The 16004-nt window shown below is 40.1% G+C and overlaps 1 protein-coding gene across 1 annotated transcript in view; it reads right to left on the reverse strand.

Annotated features, from left to right (window-relative positions):
• SCN11A (sodium voltage-gated channel alpha subunit 11) overlaps positions 1–16004 on the reverse strand; it is a 94254-nt gene that overhangs the window by 52213 nt on the left and 26037 nt on the right. Inside the window, exons 10-15 of the mRNA XM_053599839.1 lie at positions 15219–15392; positions 11958–12087; positions 10598–10836; positions 7495–7674; positions 5170–5535; positions 3023–3451 (exon numbers count right to left, since the gene is read on the reverse strand). Coding sequence (XP_053455814.1) covers positions 3023–3451; positions 5170–5535; positions 7495–7674; positions 10598–10836; positions 11958–12087; positions 15219–15392 — 1518 coding nt within the window. The remainder of the gene's footprint in view (positions 1–3022; positions 3452–5169; positions 5536–7494; positions 7675–10597; positions 10837–11957; positions 12088–15218; positions 15393–16004) is intronic.

Genomic DNA, 16004 nt, shown 5'->3' on the forward strand with positions numbered 1-16004 from the left:
AGAACTCAAATTAAACAATAAGAAAAGTGCAAACAACTGTCTCTCTAAGTGGGCAAGAGATTTGAACAGAAATTTCTCCAAGGACAGACAAATTGCCAACAAACACATGAAAAAATGCTCATCACCTTTAATCATCAGAGAAGTGCAAATCAAAACCACTCTAAGATGCCATCTAACCCCAGCAAGATTAGCCCACATCATGAAGTCCCAAAACAACAGATACTGGTGTGGACGTGGAGACAAAGGAACACTTCTACACTGCTGGTGGGATTGCAAACTAATACAGCCTTTTTGGAAAGAAGTATGGAGAATCCTCAAAGATCTAAAAGTAGACCTTCCATTTGGCCCTGCAATCACATTACAAGGTATCTACCCAGAAGAACAAAAATCATTTTACTGCAAAGACATTTGCACTAGACTATTGTGGCTTAATTTATAATTGCCAAGTCGTGGAAGCAACCTAAGTGCCCATCAACTCATGAATGGATCAACAAACTGTAGTATATGTACACCATGGAATATTATTCAGCCATTAAACAAGATGGAGACTTTACATCTTTCACACTTACCTGGATGAAGTTGAAATACATTCTTCTTAGTAAAGTGTCTCAATAACAGAAAAATAAATATCCAATGTACTCTATGCTAATATAAAATCAATATATAAACAATTACATGTTCATAAGAACAATGACTCACTATCATAGTCCAGTTCAGGAATAGAGGGAAGTGGGAGGGGTGCGGGGGGAGGATGTATGGCAGAAGGAGGGAGGGTGTGAGGTGGGATCTCACTTAATGTGCACATTGTGAGGGTGTATAACATGCCCCCTGGGTGAGGGGCTCTTCTACAAATGGAACTTTACCCTAGAAGTGAGAACAATGCGACCTAAAAATTTTACCCTCATATTAATTTGAATAAAGTTTAAAACAAACAAACAAACAAAATGGCATGATATATTCAAAGTGCTAAAGAAAAAAAAAAAGATGTGCAGTGGGGAGACCCTTGACAGAGCAATCCCCACAACACCAACCTCAGTGAAGAGAGTCTCGTCTAGCTCTAAGCTTGAATATCCTACAACCAGAGGCCTACAAACCTATTAACCCAAAATTGAAAAAAGAGACTTCAGATGAGAAGAAACCCCCAAAATCAAAAGAGATCAACACCTCCAAGAGATCACAATAGAGGTACAACAATAAACTCCAACTACAAGGAAATTGTTAAAATGACAGAAAACTGAATTCAGAATATCAATGACAAATAAGATAAATGGAATTGGAGAGAAAGCTGAAAACAAAAAGCCAAAAAAGCAGTTCTGCACCCACTCTCAGTGGTTAGGGCGCCAGCCATAGGCACCAGGGCTGGTGGGTTTGAACCGAGCCAGGGGCTACTAAACAACAACAATAATAAAAAAATAGCCAGGCGTTTTGGCAGGCACCTGTGAGTCCCGGCTACTTGGGCGGCTGAGGCAAGAGAATCACTTAAGCCTAAGAGTTTAAGATTGCTGTGAGCTGTGACCCCATGGCACCTACTGAAGGCGACATAGTGAGACTGTCTCAAAAAAAAGCCAAAAATTTTCAGGAAATTAAAGAAAAAGTCACTAAACGGGTTCACAAAATTAGAAGGGATAAAACAGAACTTAAATGAAAGAGTCATTCAGAGATTTTCAAAATGCAGCAGAGAGTTTCAGCAACAAAATAAACCAAGTAAAAGAAAGAATCTCAGGGTTTGATGATGAGGCTCTCAAGCTAACCCAATCATATAATAAGGCAGAGAAGAGAACAACCACAATGGAGCAATCACTTAGAGTGATACGGAGCTATGTGAACTGAGCAACAAAGAAATCATAGGTATCCCTGAGGGAGAAGTGCTGAAAGCATGGAAAATCCATTTGGGGGAATTATTGTGGGAAATTTCCCCCCAGTATCACCAGAGATCCAGACATCCAGACATTAAGATGATCATCAAACTCTGAAGAGATTTATAGGACATCTCCAAGACACATAGTACTCAGTCTGGCCAATCAAAGTTAAAGAAAAATTCTACGAGCAGCTAGATATAAGAAACAACTGACTTATAAGGGAAAACCTATCATGATAACAGGAGACTTCACAGTAGAAACCTTACAAGCCAGAAGGCAATGGGCCTCCATCTTCAGTCCTCTTAAATAAAACAACAGCCAATGTGGAATTTTGTATCCTGCAAAACTAACTTTCACATTGATGGAGAAATTAAGTCTTAAGTCTTTTCCAGATGAGCAAATGCTGAAGGAAATTGCCAAGTCCAGACCTGCCTTGCAGGAAGTACTCAGACCCGCATTATACATGGATCAGCACAATAGACTCTCACCAGTGTAAAAACCCCCAAAAACTGAAGATTGGAGCCCAGTCACCAAACGGGCTCAAGAGGTAAAACAGAACAATAAAGTTTTACACAATAGGAAAACAGAGACACTGTCTAATAAATGTGAATGGATTGAACTCCCCACTCAAAAGACATAAGATGGCTGAATGTATAAAAAAATAAAGGCCAAGTATTTGCTGTCTCCAGGACAAAATGAAGATCTCAGTTGTTTATGTAATGCATCTATTATAGTCTGAATGTTTGTGCCCTGCCCCCGTAAATTCATATGTTGAAATTCTAATCTCCAAGGTAATAATATTAAGAGGTGGAGCCCTCAAAAGATGATCAGGTCATAAAAGCAGAGCCTTCATGAATGAGATTAGTGTCCTTATAAAGAGATCCAACGGAGCTTGTTTGCTCACTATGTAAAGACACAGCAAGAAGACGCCATCTGTGAACCAGGAAGCAAGCCCTCACCAGACATCAAATCTGCAGGGCCCTTAACCTTGAACTTCCCAGCCTCCACAACTGTGAAAAATAAATTTCTGTTATTTAGAAGCTACCCAGTCTATGGTAGTTTGTTAGGGAAGCTTGAATAGATGACGATAACATCCATTGCCCTGTGGTAACTCTAGCTTTGTACTATGTATAAGCTCTAAGTCTATGTATAAATCTTCATACCTGTCTTTCAGCCTTAGGTTGTGTGATGGGCTGTGCATTTTCTTCACTAGGAGATTCAACATCAACTTCTTCCTCTGCAAGTGGGGCCAACCAAGTACGATCATGCCCAATGCCCAAGGTCCTTGGTGCAGAAGTTAGTATACCAAATTCCTGGGTCTCTGGGATCTTTTTCATCTCTGTGACCAGAGGAATGACATCTCTGATCTCTTTAACAGGACCTCTTCTCATCTCTTTTTGTTTTGGTGAGTTTTGTGTCCTGCACCACCTTCGACAGAAACGCGCAAAAGTGTGTATCACAAAACAAAAAGCCTTATGGAACCGAAGGAGGGCTAAGTGGACTTTAGTTTTCCTGGCTTCTCCTTCTAAGTTGCCATCTCTCTCCTCGTTGCTAAAGGAATTGAGCAGTAAGGCAATGAAAAGGTTGAGTACCTGGGAATGGATTGGGTAACAAAGAAAATGAAAAAATTAGCAAAGGATACAGTGGATTTCCAGAAAACATAATCGTATGAGAGTTCTATGTTCTACTGTCTCCCAAGAAAGTTCATCTTTAAAATAAATAAGAGAAGATTGAGGAAGGGGGTAGAGATAATAAGATAGAACAAAAGAAAAATTTAAGTTAGAGGTGTAAACAGCCAAATCCAGTTTATGTATAAACAAGATGCATGTGTAGGTCCTGGCCAGAGTAAAACAAAGCAGGATAATCCTGGGGCAAAATTAAGAGTGTGCATTCCGTGGGACTCAGCTGGATCATAGCTTGGATTATTACTGGAATTGTCCACAGGTAAAAGGATCTGATATCCAAGACTGTTGTACAGTCCTCTCCTGTTTGCACAGTTCAAACAGGAATTTAAACTGTTACACTTTGTACAGTTTCTTTAGCTCCTGTTGCCTTAACCTTCATGAGGTATTGGGGCTGAGCCAGAGGGGTTTGGACCAATCTGCAACTCTTCTGTTGAAGCACTTACTGCTTTAAATTCAGATCATTTCAACAACTTCCTTCTTAGGTGTTTTTTGTTACTCTTACCCTCCAATTCATTATCTTAATCTCAAATTCTTTTATTTGTGGTTCTTACGAGCTCAAAGATAGACAGCCATTGGTGAGAACTGTGACTCACAGTTCCATGAGAATTCCCATCTCTGGATCTTCACTCAAGTTCTCCTCTGTTTGTCTAAGTCCTCCTTGCCTTTTAAGTGGTCTTATTACATACACATCTTCCACACATCCTTTCCCAATGCCGTCCTCTCATGCCCTGTAGTGATGTCCTGCTCTTCTGAACTTTTGTATCATTTACTGTCTACATATACCATTTATTAGGTACTTAGGGTAAAGCCATCATATGTAGATAGTTAATTATATTTTCACAATAGCTCCAACTTGATCCTGAAGATCTTGTGCTCACACATCCTGTGTGTCTTCTGTCTCATCATATCTTCACTAGTGTTCACTTAATTAGACTCTCCATAAATATCTGTGCTTCTAGCTTCAAGTAACAGACTCAACCTAGCTTACACAATAGCATAACAAGAAATTTGGAGATAGAACATAGAACCAATTATGACATCAAGACATGTTTGTTTCCTCTTTCTATTCTAGTTTCCTCAATGTTGGTTTTGTTTTAGGATGGTCTCTCTCTTTCTCCTTTGGAGACAGAGTCTCACTTGTTGCCCAAGCTAGGGTGCAATGGCATCAGCCTAGCTGATGGCAACCTTAGACTCCTGGGTTTAAGTGATCCTCCTGCCTCAGCCTCCCAAGCAGCTAGGACTATGGACACAAACCACAACACTGGCTAATTTTTTTTTTCCATTTTTAGTAAAGATGGGTCTTGCTCTTAATCTTGCTCAGGCTGGTCTCAAACTCCTGAGCTCAAGGGATCCTCAAAGCTAGTTCTTCTCTTTACATGCAAAGAGATGTACACTGCAAAAACTTGGGAATAATTCTTGCTTTGAAAAAGAGCATATGTGAAACACTGTCAAATGTGCCATGAAGATTTTGTTTCATGCTCATCACACTTTCCTCTAACTAAATTCAAATGGATATTTAAAATGTTTGTTTAGCATTATATTTAGAATAATAACATTTACCAGTGAAGTGTTGCAAAAGAAGCTGAGGAATTTTTTTTTTTGGGGGGGGAATCTAATAAACTTACCACAAGTTTTCCTATCACCATAATCGACACAAAGACAATAATGCACAATGGTATTCCATCTGCTTGCATACATTCCCACATGTTTTCAATCCATTCCCCACAAAGGATGCGGAACACCACCAGAAAAGAGTGGTAGAAATCCCCCATGTGCCAGCGCCGTCGGCACGAGTCTGTAGTGTCACAGGGTTCTTCACTCTTTATGGACTTGAATGTAGAGCCAAAAAGCTGCATGCCAACTACTGAGAAAATAAAGATCACAATGGCTAGGACCACAGTCAGGTTTCCAAGGGCTCCAACAGAGTGGGCAATTATCTTAATTAGTGTGTTTAAAGTTGGCCAGGATTTGGCTAACTTGAAAATCCTCAGCTGTAAAAATAGACAGCAAACAAAATTAAAGAAAAGTCAGTTAAGGAAAAACGCCATCGTCTCATCTATAAAGCAAATGGTATATTCCCAAACAACACTTTTCAAACCTCTTGTCAAGGCAAGATCCATCTTGAACATAGTCCCCAATTCCCTGTCCCAATCTCATACTCCCCTCTATCTACTTTTTGATTTAAAAGTGGAAATATTTTATTCTTATATTTTTTTAATGATAAAGACTTTGTGATTAGCCTAGTGATTGAGCATACATACAAAATGAATGTTTCATTCTATATAATGTGTTAGAGGTTAGCAAACCCTGGCTTGAGTACCAAATCCAGCCCATTGACTTTTTTTGTATATCCTTATGAATATAAGAATGGTTTTTATATAAGTAGTTGAAAAATAATCGAAAGAAGGATATTTCATGACATGTGAAAATCACATTAAATTCAAATTTCAGTGTCCATCGATAAAGTTTTAATAGAACATAGCCAGTATAGTTGATTTTCCAATCACTTTAATGCTGAATAGTAAAGCCTAATAATTATAATAGAGACTATAGACCAAAGGCTGAAAATATTTAGTATCTGGACCATTACGGAAGAAGTTTGCTAACTTCTGCATTATATAATTTAGGCTGAAAGTTTGAATCTAAGCCTTTTAACAATGATGAGAGTAATGTGACTTTTTTATCTGGGAGAAGAAGGGTAAATAGCTATTTAAGACAAGTAAGAGAAATTTCATTCTTCATTCATGGAACCCCATAGACCATAAAAAATAACAACCTTAGAGAAAACACAGCAACTAGCTTTAAGGTTGTTTCTTGTAGTAGCTTTCAATGTAAACTGATGATTTCACCATGAAGCATAATCCTGTTAAGAATTAACTATTTTGGGATAGAAATATTGTAGGCCAATAAGACTTATGCCTAAAGAGAAAAACTGTTCCTCAGAAAGGAACTAGGGAAATCTTAGGAAGAAATCATGGCTGTATTCTTATATACAGACAATGCCACAGAGTTCCCTGCAGAAGAACAAAGAATATGGCTGTGGTAAGTGTAAATAATGGTAAAGCAAATACAATTTTGCTCACCTGGGGACCAATAAAGCATTATTAGAGAGGCCTAATAATACCTGACTTTGAGCAGTGTTACTAAATCAAGTGACTGTCTTGTCTATAGGCTTAGAAATTCTAACGGTCATCCATGCCACCCCCCAAATAAGTATCTTTTAAAGACGACAAAAGCCCACTTTAGAGGTTTCCCAATACCCCTTTAGATGTGATTTCTCTGTAGTTTTCTATCTACACCTCTTCTGGCTCTGTCACACTTTACTGTGCATTATGGTCACTTCTGGTTCAGTCTTATATAGCCTTTCGCTGCAAATTCCCTGAAGATGGTGACTTCTTTACCTTTGTATATTTCCTCATGTTGACCCATATTAGATACTCTGCAAAGGTTGCCAGATGCCTCCAAATAGACAGTAAAACTACGGAACAGGAATGTGCCCCTGGCAGCAGTGAAAAGGGACCTTGTTGTCGCGCGCACTTGCTAGCAGCACTCTTCTTCTCATGGGCTTTATAGTCTTCACCTCCCCAGGAGGACCCAGTGTGAAGGTCCCTGCCTCAGAGCTCCATGGGGTTGGACAGTGTTGTAGGGATTGTGCACAAAGCAAGACAGAGAGTCCTGATACTGGGAGACACAATTTGGCATCTGGTTGCCTAAAGGGTCATCTATGGGGGTGTGTGTGGGAGGGTGCTCAAAGGTTCAGTCAAGAGAAAACACCCTTGGAACTCCTGAAACTAATAAAGACCTGGGTGGGAAGAGGAGGAAATACAGTTTTGGCTCGGGGGTTAAGTAAGATGAATTGAAGTTTAGTCCAAGATAGCAATTGAACTCTCCCAAGACTGTTTTCAAATTTGTACAGCTAAGTTATGCAGTAAAATAAGAAGGTGCCTTACCACTCTGAAGGAACGCAAGAATTGCCATTTTGGTTTTGAACATTTATTGATCATCACATCTGCAAAACTCAGAATAGCCACAATGCTGTCAAAAATGTTCCAGCCTCTGCGAAAGTAATGGTAGGGATCGAGTGCAATAATTTTTAGGCACATTTCTGCTATGAAAATGCCAGTGAAAACCTACAGTGGGACAAAGAAGAATGAGAAAAGGAAGCTACCTCTCCTGGAAACCCATTTTTAAAAATGATTCAAGGGAATTACAGAGGTTACAAAGAAATGAAAAGTATTCTCATGGTTGATACTCTATATCCCAAAGTCCATACAACAGAGACATTTCCTGCTGCAACATGAACCTCACTGAGTCTTTGCTTCTCTTTCCAACCCCTCCATGGTGCCCAACCCAGTGTTCTCAAGCTCAAAGACCTCGGGTTGTAAAGTAAGTATTATTTCCCATTCTGTTGAAAAGAAAGCAAAATTGGCTTTTTGGTAGGTGTCAGAGTGACAGAAGGTGTCAGGTAATTCTTCTTCTGAATTCACTTAAAATACAAGTTAAAACCCCAAAATGGGGGTAAAGGAGGGTACACAACAATGCTGAAAATAAGGATAAATATCCTTCATCAACCAGGAATCAGGAGAAGTTTACCTAACCACTCCTTCTCAGCACTTTGATAAGAAAATAATAATACACAAAAGGGGCTCATATTAAAGAATTAGAAAACACTGCCAGAGACAGAAAAATGTCTTTGAGCAACTCAGTACATGAGATGAGCCCGAGATTGCTTATGGTTGAAAGGAGGATTAGTGAATCAGTACATAATTCTAAAAACTCATTCAAAATGCAGAGTTCATAACTCCAGAAGAAAATAACAAAGAATAAAAAGGAGAAGCAAGAATTACAAAATGGCTTAATGTTGTGTTTTCCATGGGCAAAAGAGGTTTTGCCTTTGTTTTAGATAAATTAAATAAATACAGGCTTAAGACATTTGTAAAAATGTTGAATAAGTAGTATCCAAATTAAAAACTAAATCTCTCCCACATCTTTGCAAAAAATAAAGCAAATCATTTCTTCATAGCAAATAGCACATTCTCTGTCACACATATACACACAAACCCATACACATATACAAACAGAAATTTTAAAAGTAAAAATATGAAAATAATAAAGTAATCTTATAAGGGTTAAAACCTTTAAAAATATTGTCAGTTTCAAGACTATCCACTAGGGTTCTGGAGGGAAAAACTCTAAATGATTAAACCCTTTTGTTAAAAGTAATAGTTTATTTGTTTTTATAAATTATTTAGTGATTTATAAGAAACATGCCTAAAATAAAATGACACAAATTAAAAATAAAAGAATAGGAATGGAGAACCAAATACATGTATTCAATACCAGGTTAGATCTGATTGATCAACATTTAAGTGCACTTACAGGAGTAAATCTCAATGAAAATCAAGCTGGAAGAGGGAGGAGAATGTGTAAGTAAATCCACATCTATTGGGTATGATGCACACTGTCTAGGTGGGGGATACTCTTGAAACCTTTACTCAATTTATGGAAAAAACTATGTATGTAAACAAAGCACATGTACCCCCTAATATTCAGAAATAAAATCAATAAATAAAAGAGTAGGCAAAGATAAATCCAAGATAGACAAATAAAAAGAAATCACAGTGACAAAGAAAATTCAAGTTTATCTCCATACTCTGTCTTTAAACACTGTCTACCCCTGCTCAATGTCACCACCAGTACCTAAAAGCATACAGTGGTGCCTGACCTACATAATTGTGGACTAATTTCTTCCCCCTTTAACTCACTACTCCTCCTTTTGTCTCCTTTACATTTTTGTTATCTAGCTCTCCAGAATCCCTAGATACCTTGGGACAATTGGTTTTACCAATGCAATCCAATTTCTATTTATTGGTTCTTGGGAGCCCAATGTATTGTCCTGATTTGAGCAATCCTTTAGCCTGAAGAGTCCATTTCCTAGTACAGTCCCACAGAACTCCATAAAGAGGCTTATTCTCGTCCATCCAGAGGTGGGAGGTTTGGATGTGTTTCTTGGAACTTAACATTGCAAGGCCTCCCCCACCACTACCACCATGGAAGCAATAGATGAGGTGGCTGCTTTTTTTTTTGTATTGCATGTCCAGGGAAATGGGGCACATGAAATGGATACGCAAGCTGTGTGGATAGTACTACATGCTTCCTATCAATTTTTAGAAGCTAGGGTGCAGCTCCTGCCTGTGTACTTGGAAAACAACAATGTTCCTTTGGCTCCCTCTGCTCCTGGAGAGAGTAAAGACAAATGTCATTTAATCAGTCAGCTTCCAAATGGAAAATGCAGCTTTACCTCAACATTAAGATGCCTAGTCAGTATGAAATCTAAGATGGGGGCTTTTCTCATTTCCTATTGTTAGACCAGCAGCTAAAGTGATTGACAGACCACCTTTGCAATTGAGAAGTTCTGTCCAGGGCAATGCCTCTGGGTTCTCTCTGGAACTAATCCAGTACCACATTCCACGGGGTGTACTAAAAGGTGAAATGAGCTGACTCCATTAATGCAGGACCCTGCCCCTGTGGACACAGCATTCTGCCTCCAACTGAAACAATGTTGCAGCTCATTTCTGGAATATTTCAGCAGAGGATAGCTGAATACACCGGCCTGGAGCCCAAAAGACCCTGACCTGGTAGGAGGAACTGGCTGCATGTCATAGAGGTAGAAATGAAGTTTACCAGGGGCTAGGAAGGTTAGCAAGGACAAAGGAATAAAGTGGAAATGCTTAATGGGTGTAAAAATACAGTTAGAATGAACAAGATCTAATATTTAATAGCACAACAGGGTATCTACAGTCAACCATGGGTTATCATGTATTTTAAAATAACTACAAGGATGGAATTGGAATGTTCCTAAAACAAAAAAATGATAAATGCATGGGTGATGGATATCCCATCCTATTCACCCCGATGTGATCATTACACATTGTATGCCCGTGCCAACATATTGCATGCACCACATAAATATAAACAACTATTATGTAACCATAATAATTAAAAATAAAAACAAACCAAAAACGGTTTTATATTTTTTTAAAAGCCTGTTACCATATTCCCTGTATTCAAGATAGTCTCAAAATTGTTGTCCATATTGTCATGCTCCATGGCCAAAAAGACAGTGTTGATTATAATGCAGATGGTGATGGCCAGCTCAGTAAAGGGGTCAGTCATCACAATTCTCAGGACCTTCTTAATGCATAGCCACTGGGGGCTACATTCCCACACAAGGTATTTGGATGCAAGGTTTTTCCCACATGGAAGGCAAGGTTCCTGTGACTTTTCTTGTTCTAGAGGAGAATGAAAAAGTAGCTGAGGAGTTAGCTATGAACCAGTCTAGCTGCTCTTTGCCTGAGGCTTTCCTTCCTCCCACTTCCCTAGGGTTTCTTGCAACACATGATCACTTGAGAAGGGCACTGACTTGTGTAGCCAGAAAGGTTTTTCCACCAATCACAATGCAGAAGAGACAATGTCCAACATACAATTAGCACACGGTATAGTCAAGTACATTATATCTTTACAGTTGTGTTGAGCATCCCTGAGCTGGACTGAACATTTGAGATATAGATGTAGAAGTCAACACTAGCTGTCTGTGAACCCATAAGATAGATGCAGACCCAAGCTATGTCCACTTAAGATAGACCATGGAGATGGCTGTAAAGGGCATAAAGGGCAGCCAGGACTTAGGGGAAGGAGAGATAGTCAGGCAGAGCGATCTGTAAGTACCAAAACAATAAAAGGTACTCCATCAGCTGGCTGAGTTCAGGCCATAAAGCAGCTGCCCAACTGAGTTCCCTGGAACCATTCCAGGGACATACACAGGGCAAGTGAGGTGATGCAACAGGTTCATGAGTGCTAAGGGACCCACTGACTTCACCCTTGCAGGGTCTTTCTCCTGCCCCTGAACATCAGGCCCTTAGTTGGTGCCCTATTGATCTGGCCCATCAGATAGTTCTAGTCTGTCTACAGAGGTCCTCTGTCACCCAACCAGATTCCTGACTGTAATTTTGATGATAGCTGCCACCTCCTGGAGACATATAAGTCTTCTCTTCTTGGGCTGGCAGTTGCTGTCACTCAGACATGCTGTGAATGCTGTGAATACCTGTGAATGCCTGGCCTGGTTATGAGGTCCTATCTATGCTTCTCATCCAACATCCCTGAAGCCCAAGTCTAGCCAGTTCATACTACTAGCCAAATGCCAACTCAGAGTCCCTAGGGAAAGCTCAGTATCTTGTAAGCCACTTAGCTGACATGCTCCAGAGGCATAGGATGTAACTTTGTAGGACAGCACAATGGGTTGGTTCCAAAAAAAAGCCTTCATGGCAGAAAGTTTCTGGAAGGCCAGAGAAAGAGAGAATGGAAGGACATCATTGAAATTAGGCTTTCTCTTGTCCTGGGAGGCAGAACTTACCCCGCATGGTGATGGTAAGGATGCTAACAGCACTCAGTGCCCTCTGCCTTTGTAAGGGGTCGCTGTGTTCATCAAAGTGGTCCAATGACAGATTCTGAGACAGTCGTTTGGTTTGCTCTAGGACATGTGGCTATAAGAGAAGGCATGATGGATGTTCTAAAGATAGGGGCTGTCTCTCTTCAAAACTACACAAACTACTTTGTTTCAATGCCACATGCAATTAAGGAACTCAACAATTTATAAAGGTCTACTCACCCTTACAGCATGACAAATGTTCAAGTTTCTTGTTTCACATTTAACAGATAAGAGAAATATTATTTGGTCATTCAAATTTATTTTACATGCACATTTCAAGAGTCTGCCCTACAAAAATTTGCTTTATTCATTGTCAACAAAGAGTGAACAATATTTTGCAAAAAGTAGTGACTGGTGGCTAGGATACGAAAGCAATTAAAAGTCTAATTTGGAAATAATGTTTGCAAAGGGCAGAAGTGGAGAACAAATTTAGAAAAGTGAATTGGGGCCAGATAATGAAGTGCCTTGAACAATTGCCTACACAGATTTTAAAAGATTCAGTAACAAAAATACCAAAATCGCAAAATCTATATACTAAATCCCAAGCACACCTTCAGGTTATATCCAAGGGCATACTGATTCTTACTTTACCTACAATTCTAAAGTCACTGGAGATTAAAGGGCATAAATCTTTAGCTCTCTAGACAGCTGGACATAATGGCTTATTTCCCTAAGGTTCTGACCAATCATAGCCCAAAGGGAACTATCCCTTTATTATATGCTAATCTGTGTAGCTTTTCCATAACAATTCCTTATTCTAGTAAAAAAGAAAAGACATTTTGTATGAAGTACCTGGGACTTTGCCTACTATTTTGTAAAGTGAGGAAAAACTTTTAAAACAGCAAAAGAAATATCTGCAGTCTCTTCATTGTGCTGTGGTCTCTCAATCATGAGACCTGTCCCCATCACTACAGCAGAGAACTGACGGTAACAGAGGATGCGATGCTTCAATTTAACTCTGCAAAGGTCCCTATCCCTTTCCCCACACCATTATCAAGCATGTATACTCCCCTTGTACCCACTTCATCTCCTTCTTTCTTTTTTTTTTTTTTTTATTGTTGGGGATTCATTGAGGGTACAATAAGCCAGGTTACACTGATTGCAATTGTTAGGTAAAGTCCCTCTTGCAATCATGTCTTGACCCCATAATGTGTGACACACACCAAGACCCCACCCCCCTCCCTCCTTCCCTCTTTCTGCTTCCCCCCCATAACCATACCCTGAACGCGCCCGATCTCGTCTGATCTCGGAAGCTAAGCAGGGTCGGGCCTGGTTAGTACTTGGATGGGAGTCCTTCTTTCTTTTTTTCTTTCTTTTTTTTTTTTTGTAGAGACAGAGTCTCACTTTACCGCCCTCAATAGAGTGCCATGACGTCACAGGACTCACAGCAACCTCCAGCTCTTGGGCTTCCGCGATTCTCTTGCCTCAGGCTCCCGAGCAGCTGGGACTACAGGCGCCTGCCACAACGCCCGGCTATTTTTTTGTTGCAGTTTGGCTGGGGCTGGGTTTGAACCCGCCACCCTCGGCATATGGGGTCAGCGCCCCACTCACTGAGCCACAGGTGCCACCCTCATCTCCTTTCTTTCTCAGGAAATTAGCTCTTGCCATCCTTCCCTGGCCTTTATCTTTAACATCTTCCTCCCTCTGAATTTTCTCTTTACAATTAAAACATGTCTGAACATTCCTGCCTTAATGATAAGAATAACTTGTTCTACTGTGCCCCACCCATGGCTTCATTTCTGCATGTCACACTGCCCACTCAACATTCCCACTCGGATGTCCCATGGGCACCTCAAAATTGGCACATCTAAAACTAAATGGCTATCTTTCCCACCTCAAAACATGTTCCTTTCTTCAATGCTTTCAATTGTCTGAGAAAATTACCCTCCATCAAGTCAGCTACCTCTGTCAGACACCAGGAATCATCCCCACCCTCAACATCAATTCAATTGTCAAATTTTAATCTCCTATTGTTCATTGCACTCTATTAATCTCTTTTCTTCCCTTAACCCTGGTTTAAGCCATGGCTACCTCTTACTCAAGTTACTGTAATAACCTCTTAATTGGTTGCTTCTAGTCTTGCCAATCCTCCAATCTCCTCTCTTTGGTGCAGCCAGGATTTCAAAAATGTAAATCTGGTCATATCTATCTCTTGCTTAAACCTTTCAATGCTGCTTACCTCTTGCCAGCAATGCAATGGGTGAATTCTTTAGCTTGGTTTTGAAGACCTTTTGTGATCACACCATCTTACCACTACAGCTTCTTGCCACCCACCCTCCCCCAACTTCATATCTCTCTCTCTCTCACACACACACACACACACACGCAAGTTTTCTAATGGGTCGTGTTTTTCTGCTCACCGTTGCTTCCAAGCCTTTGCACATGCTGTTCCCTCTACAATGATGCTCCATTCTTCCTTTTGCCAGGTGTATTCATCCTTTCAGTTTATGGACTGCTTCTTCTGGAAACCCTTTTCTGATCCACTGATTCCCCCCAGCCCCTAGCAAGTCTAAGTTGGTTGTCTGAAGCAGACAACCGTCCAAATCTTCCCTAATGAATGCAAGTTAGAAATACAGGGAACTGGTTTTCTCTAGCACCGAGTAATCTTTAACCAATGATGAACCAAAGTTCGTGTGTGTGTGTGTGTGTGTGTGTGTGTGTGTCCAGTACCCTTACACCAGAGGGATTGAACTCCAACTACATTCAGTGGTAACAGGCTTGATGGAGCACTTTCCCTTCTACAAATCACTTCTCTCTCCCCTCTCAGTGCTTTCTGGAACTGCTTCCCAAATAATCTACTTGCACATCAATGTTTGCTTCAGAAGGAACACACACTGACACGGCACTCCTCCTCTGTTCTCCCACAGCGGTCATCACGTCAGTCATTACTCTGCATTATAACTGCCTCCCTGTAAGTGTATCTTCATCATCAATTGTAAATAAACTCTGTGGTATAGGAACCATGTATCCCCAATACCTGTCCTAATGCCAAGCAGGTAGTAAACACTGACACTTGAAATAAATGCTTATAGATAAATAGGTAATTGAATAGACATAGGATGCACATATGTGCAAATGGATGAATGGATAAATAAGTAAATGAATGAATGAATGCTTTCAATTGTATTGGCAACTGGACCGCCTGAACAGCACTGTGGTACCCTTACTCCCTTGAATAAGACTCACCCTTTTTGAGCAATCTTCATCCGAATCTGATCCTAGAGGCTGATTTTTCCCAGACTCTTTCAAAAAGAAGGACTTCCTTTTCTTATAACCAAAGAGCTTTCTCTTTTGAGGGGAAAACAATGATGCTTCAAGAGAATTAAGTGAACTTCTGTCAATTCCCATGGCAACCAGAGCCTTATAAAGTGAACAAAAGCAAACAGATTATACCTCCTCATAAAGCATTGCAAATGACCCTGACCTTACAATGCAGGAACTCTCCTGTCTTCTAGTAGCATTGTACCATTTAGGTTTCCCATCATCTAACTGGAATATGCTAGCTCTGTCACTACATATGTGGGGGGGTGGGGGGAAGCATATCTGCTTTTGCACAGAGATTGTAGCCATCAAAGGCAGTATTGACTGTCTTTTATCTCTCTGTATCACTACACCTTAGCACAGTATCTAGTATGTTCATGCATTTATTCATGATACAGATATTAAGCACTTATGGTAAACTTCCCTCTGATAAATCCCTATTGAAAATGAGAAAGAGTATAAAACACAGTCCCTGACCTGAAAGTCTTAAAATTAAGCTTGAAAAATGTAAAAAAAATCTATTAAAATGGCCTAACAAATATGACAGGGATTTCAGGGAGGGAAAGATGATCATGGTTGTTGCCCTAGGGCTCCCCTCAAGCAAAGGTCCTAAACACAAATTTCTCCAGATTTCCACAAGAAAGCCTGGATCAGAGTCTGGATTTACATATATGTAAGTTACATCCTCTAGTCAGTATTGTGGGACATGTC

Source organism: Nycticebus coucang, chromosome 8 (assembly GCF_027406575.1).
Source record: "Nycticebus coucang isolate mNycCou1 chromosome 8, mNycCou1.pri, whole genome shotgun sequence".
NCBI classification, from domain to species: Eukaryota; Metazoa; Chordata; class Mammalia; order Primates; family Lorisidae; genus Nycticebus; species Nycticebus coucang.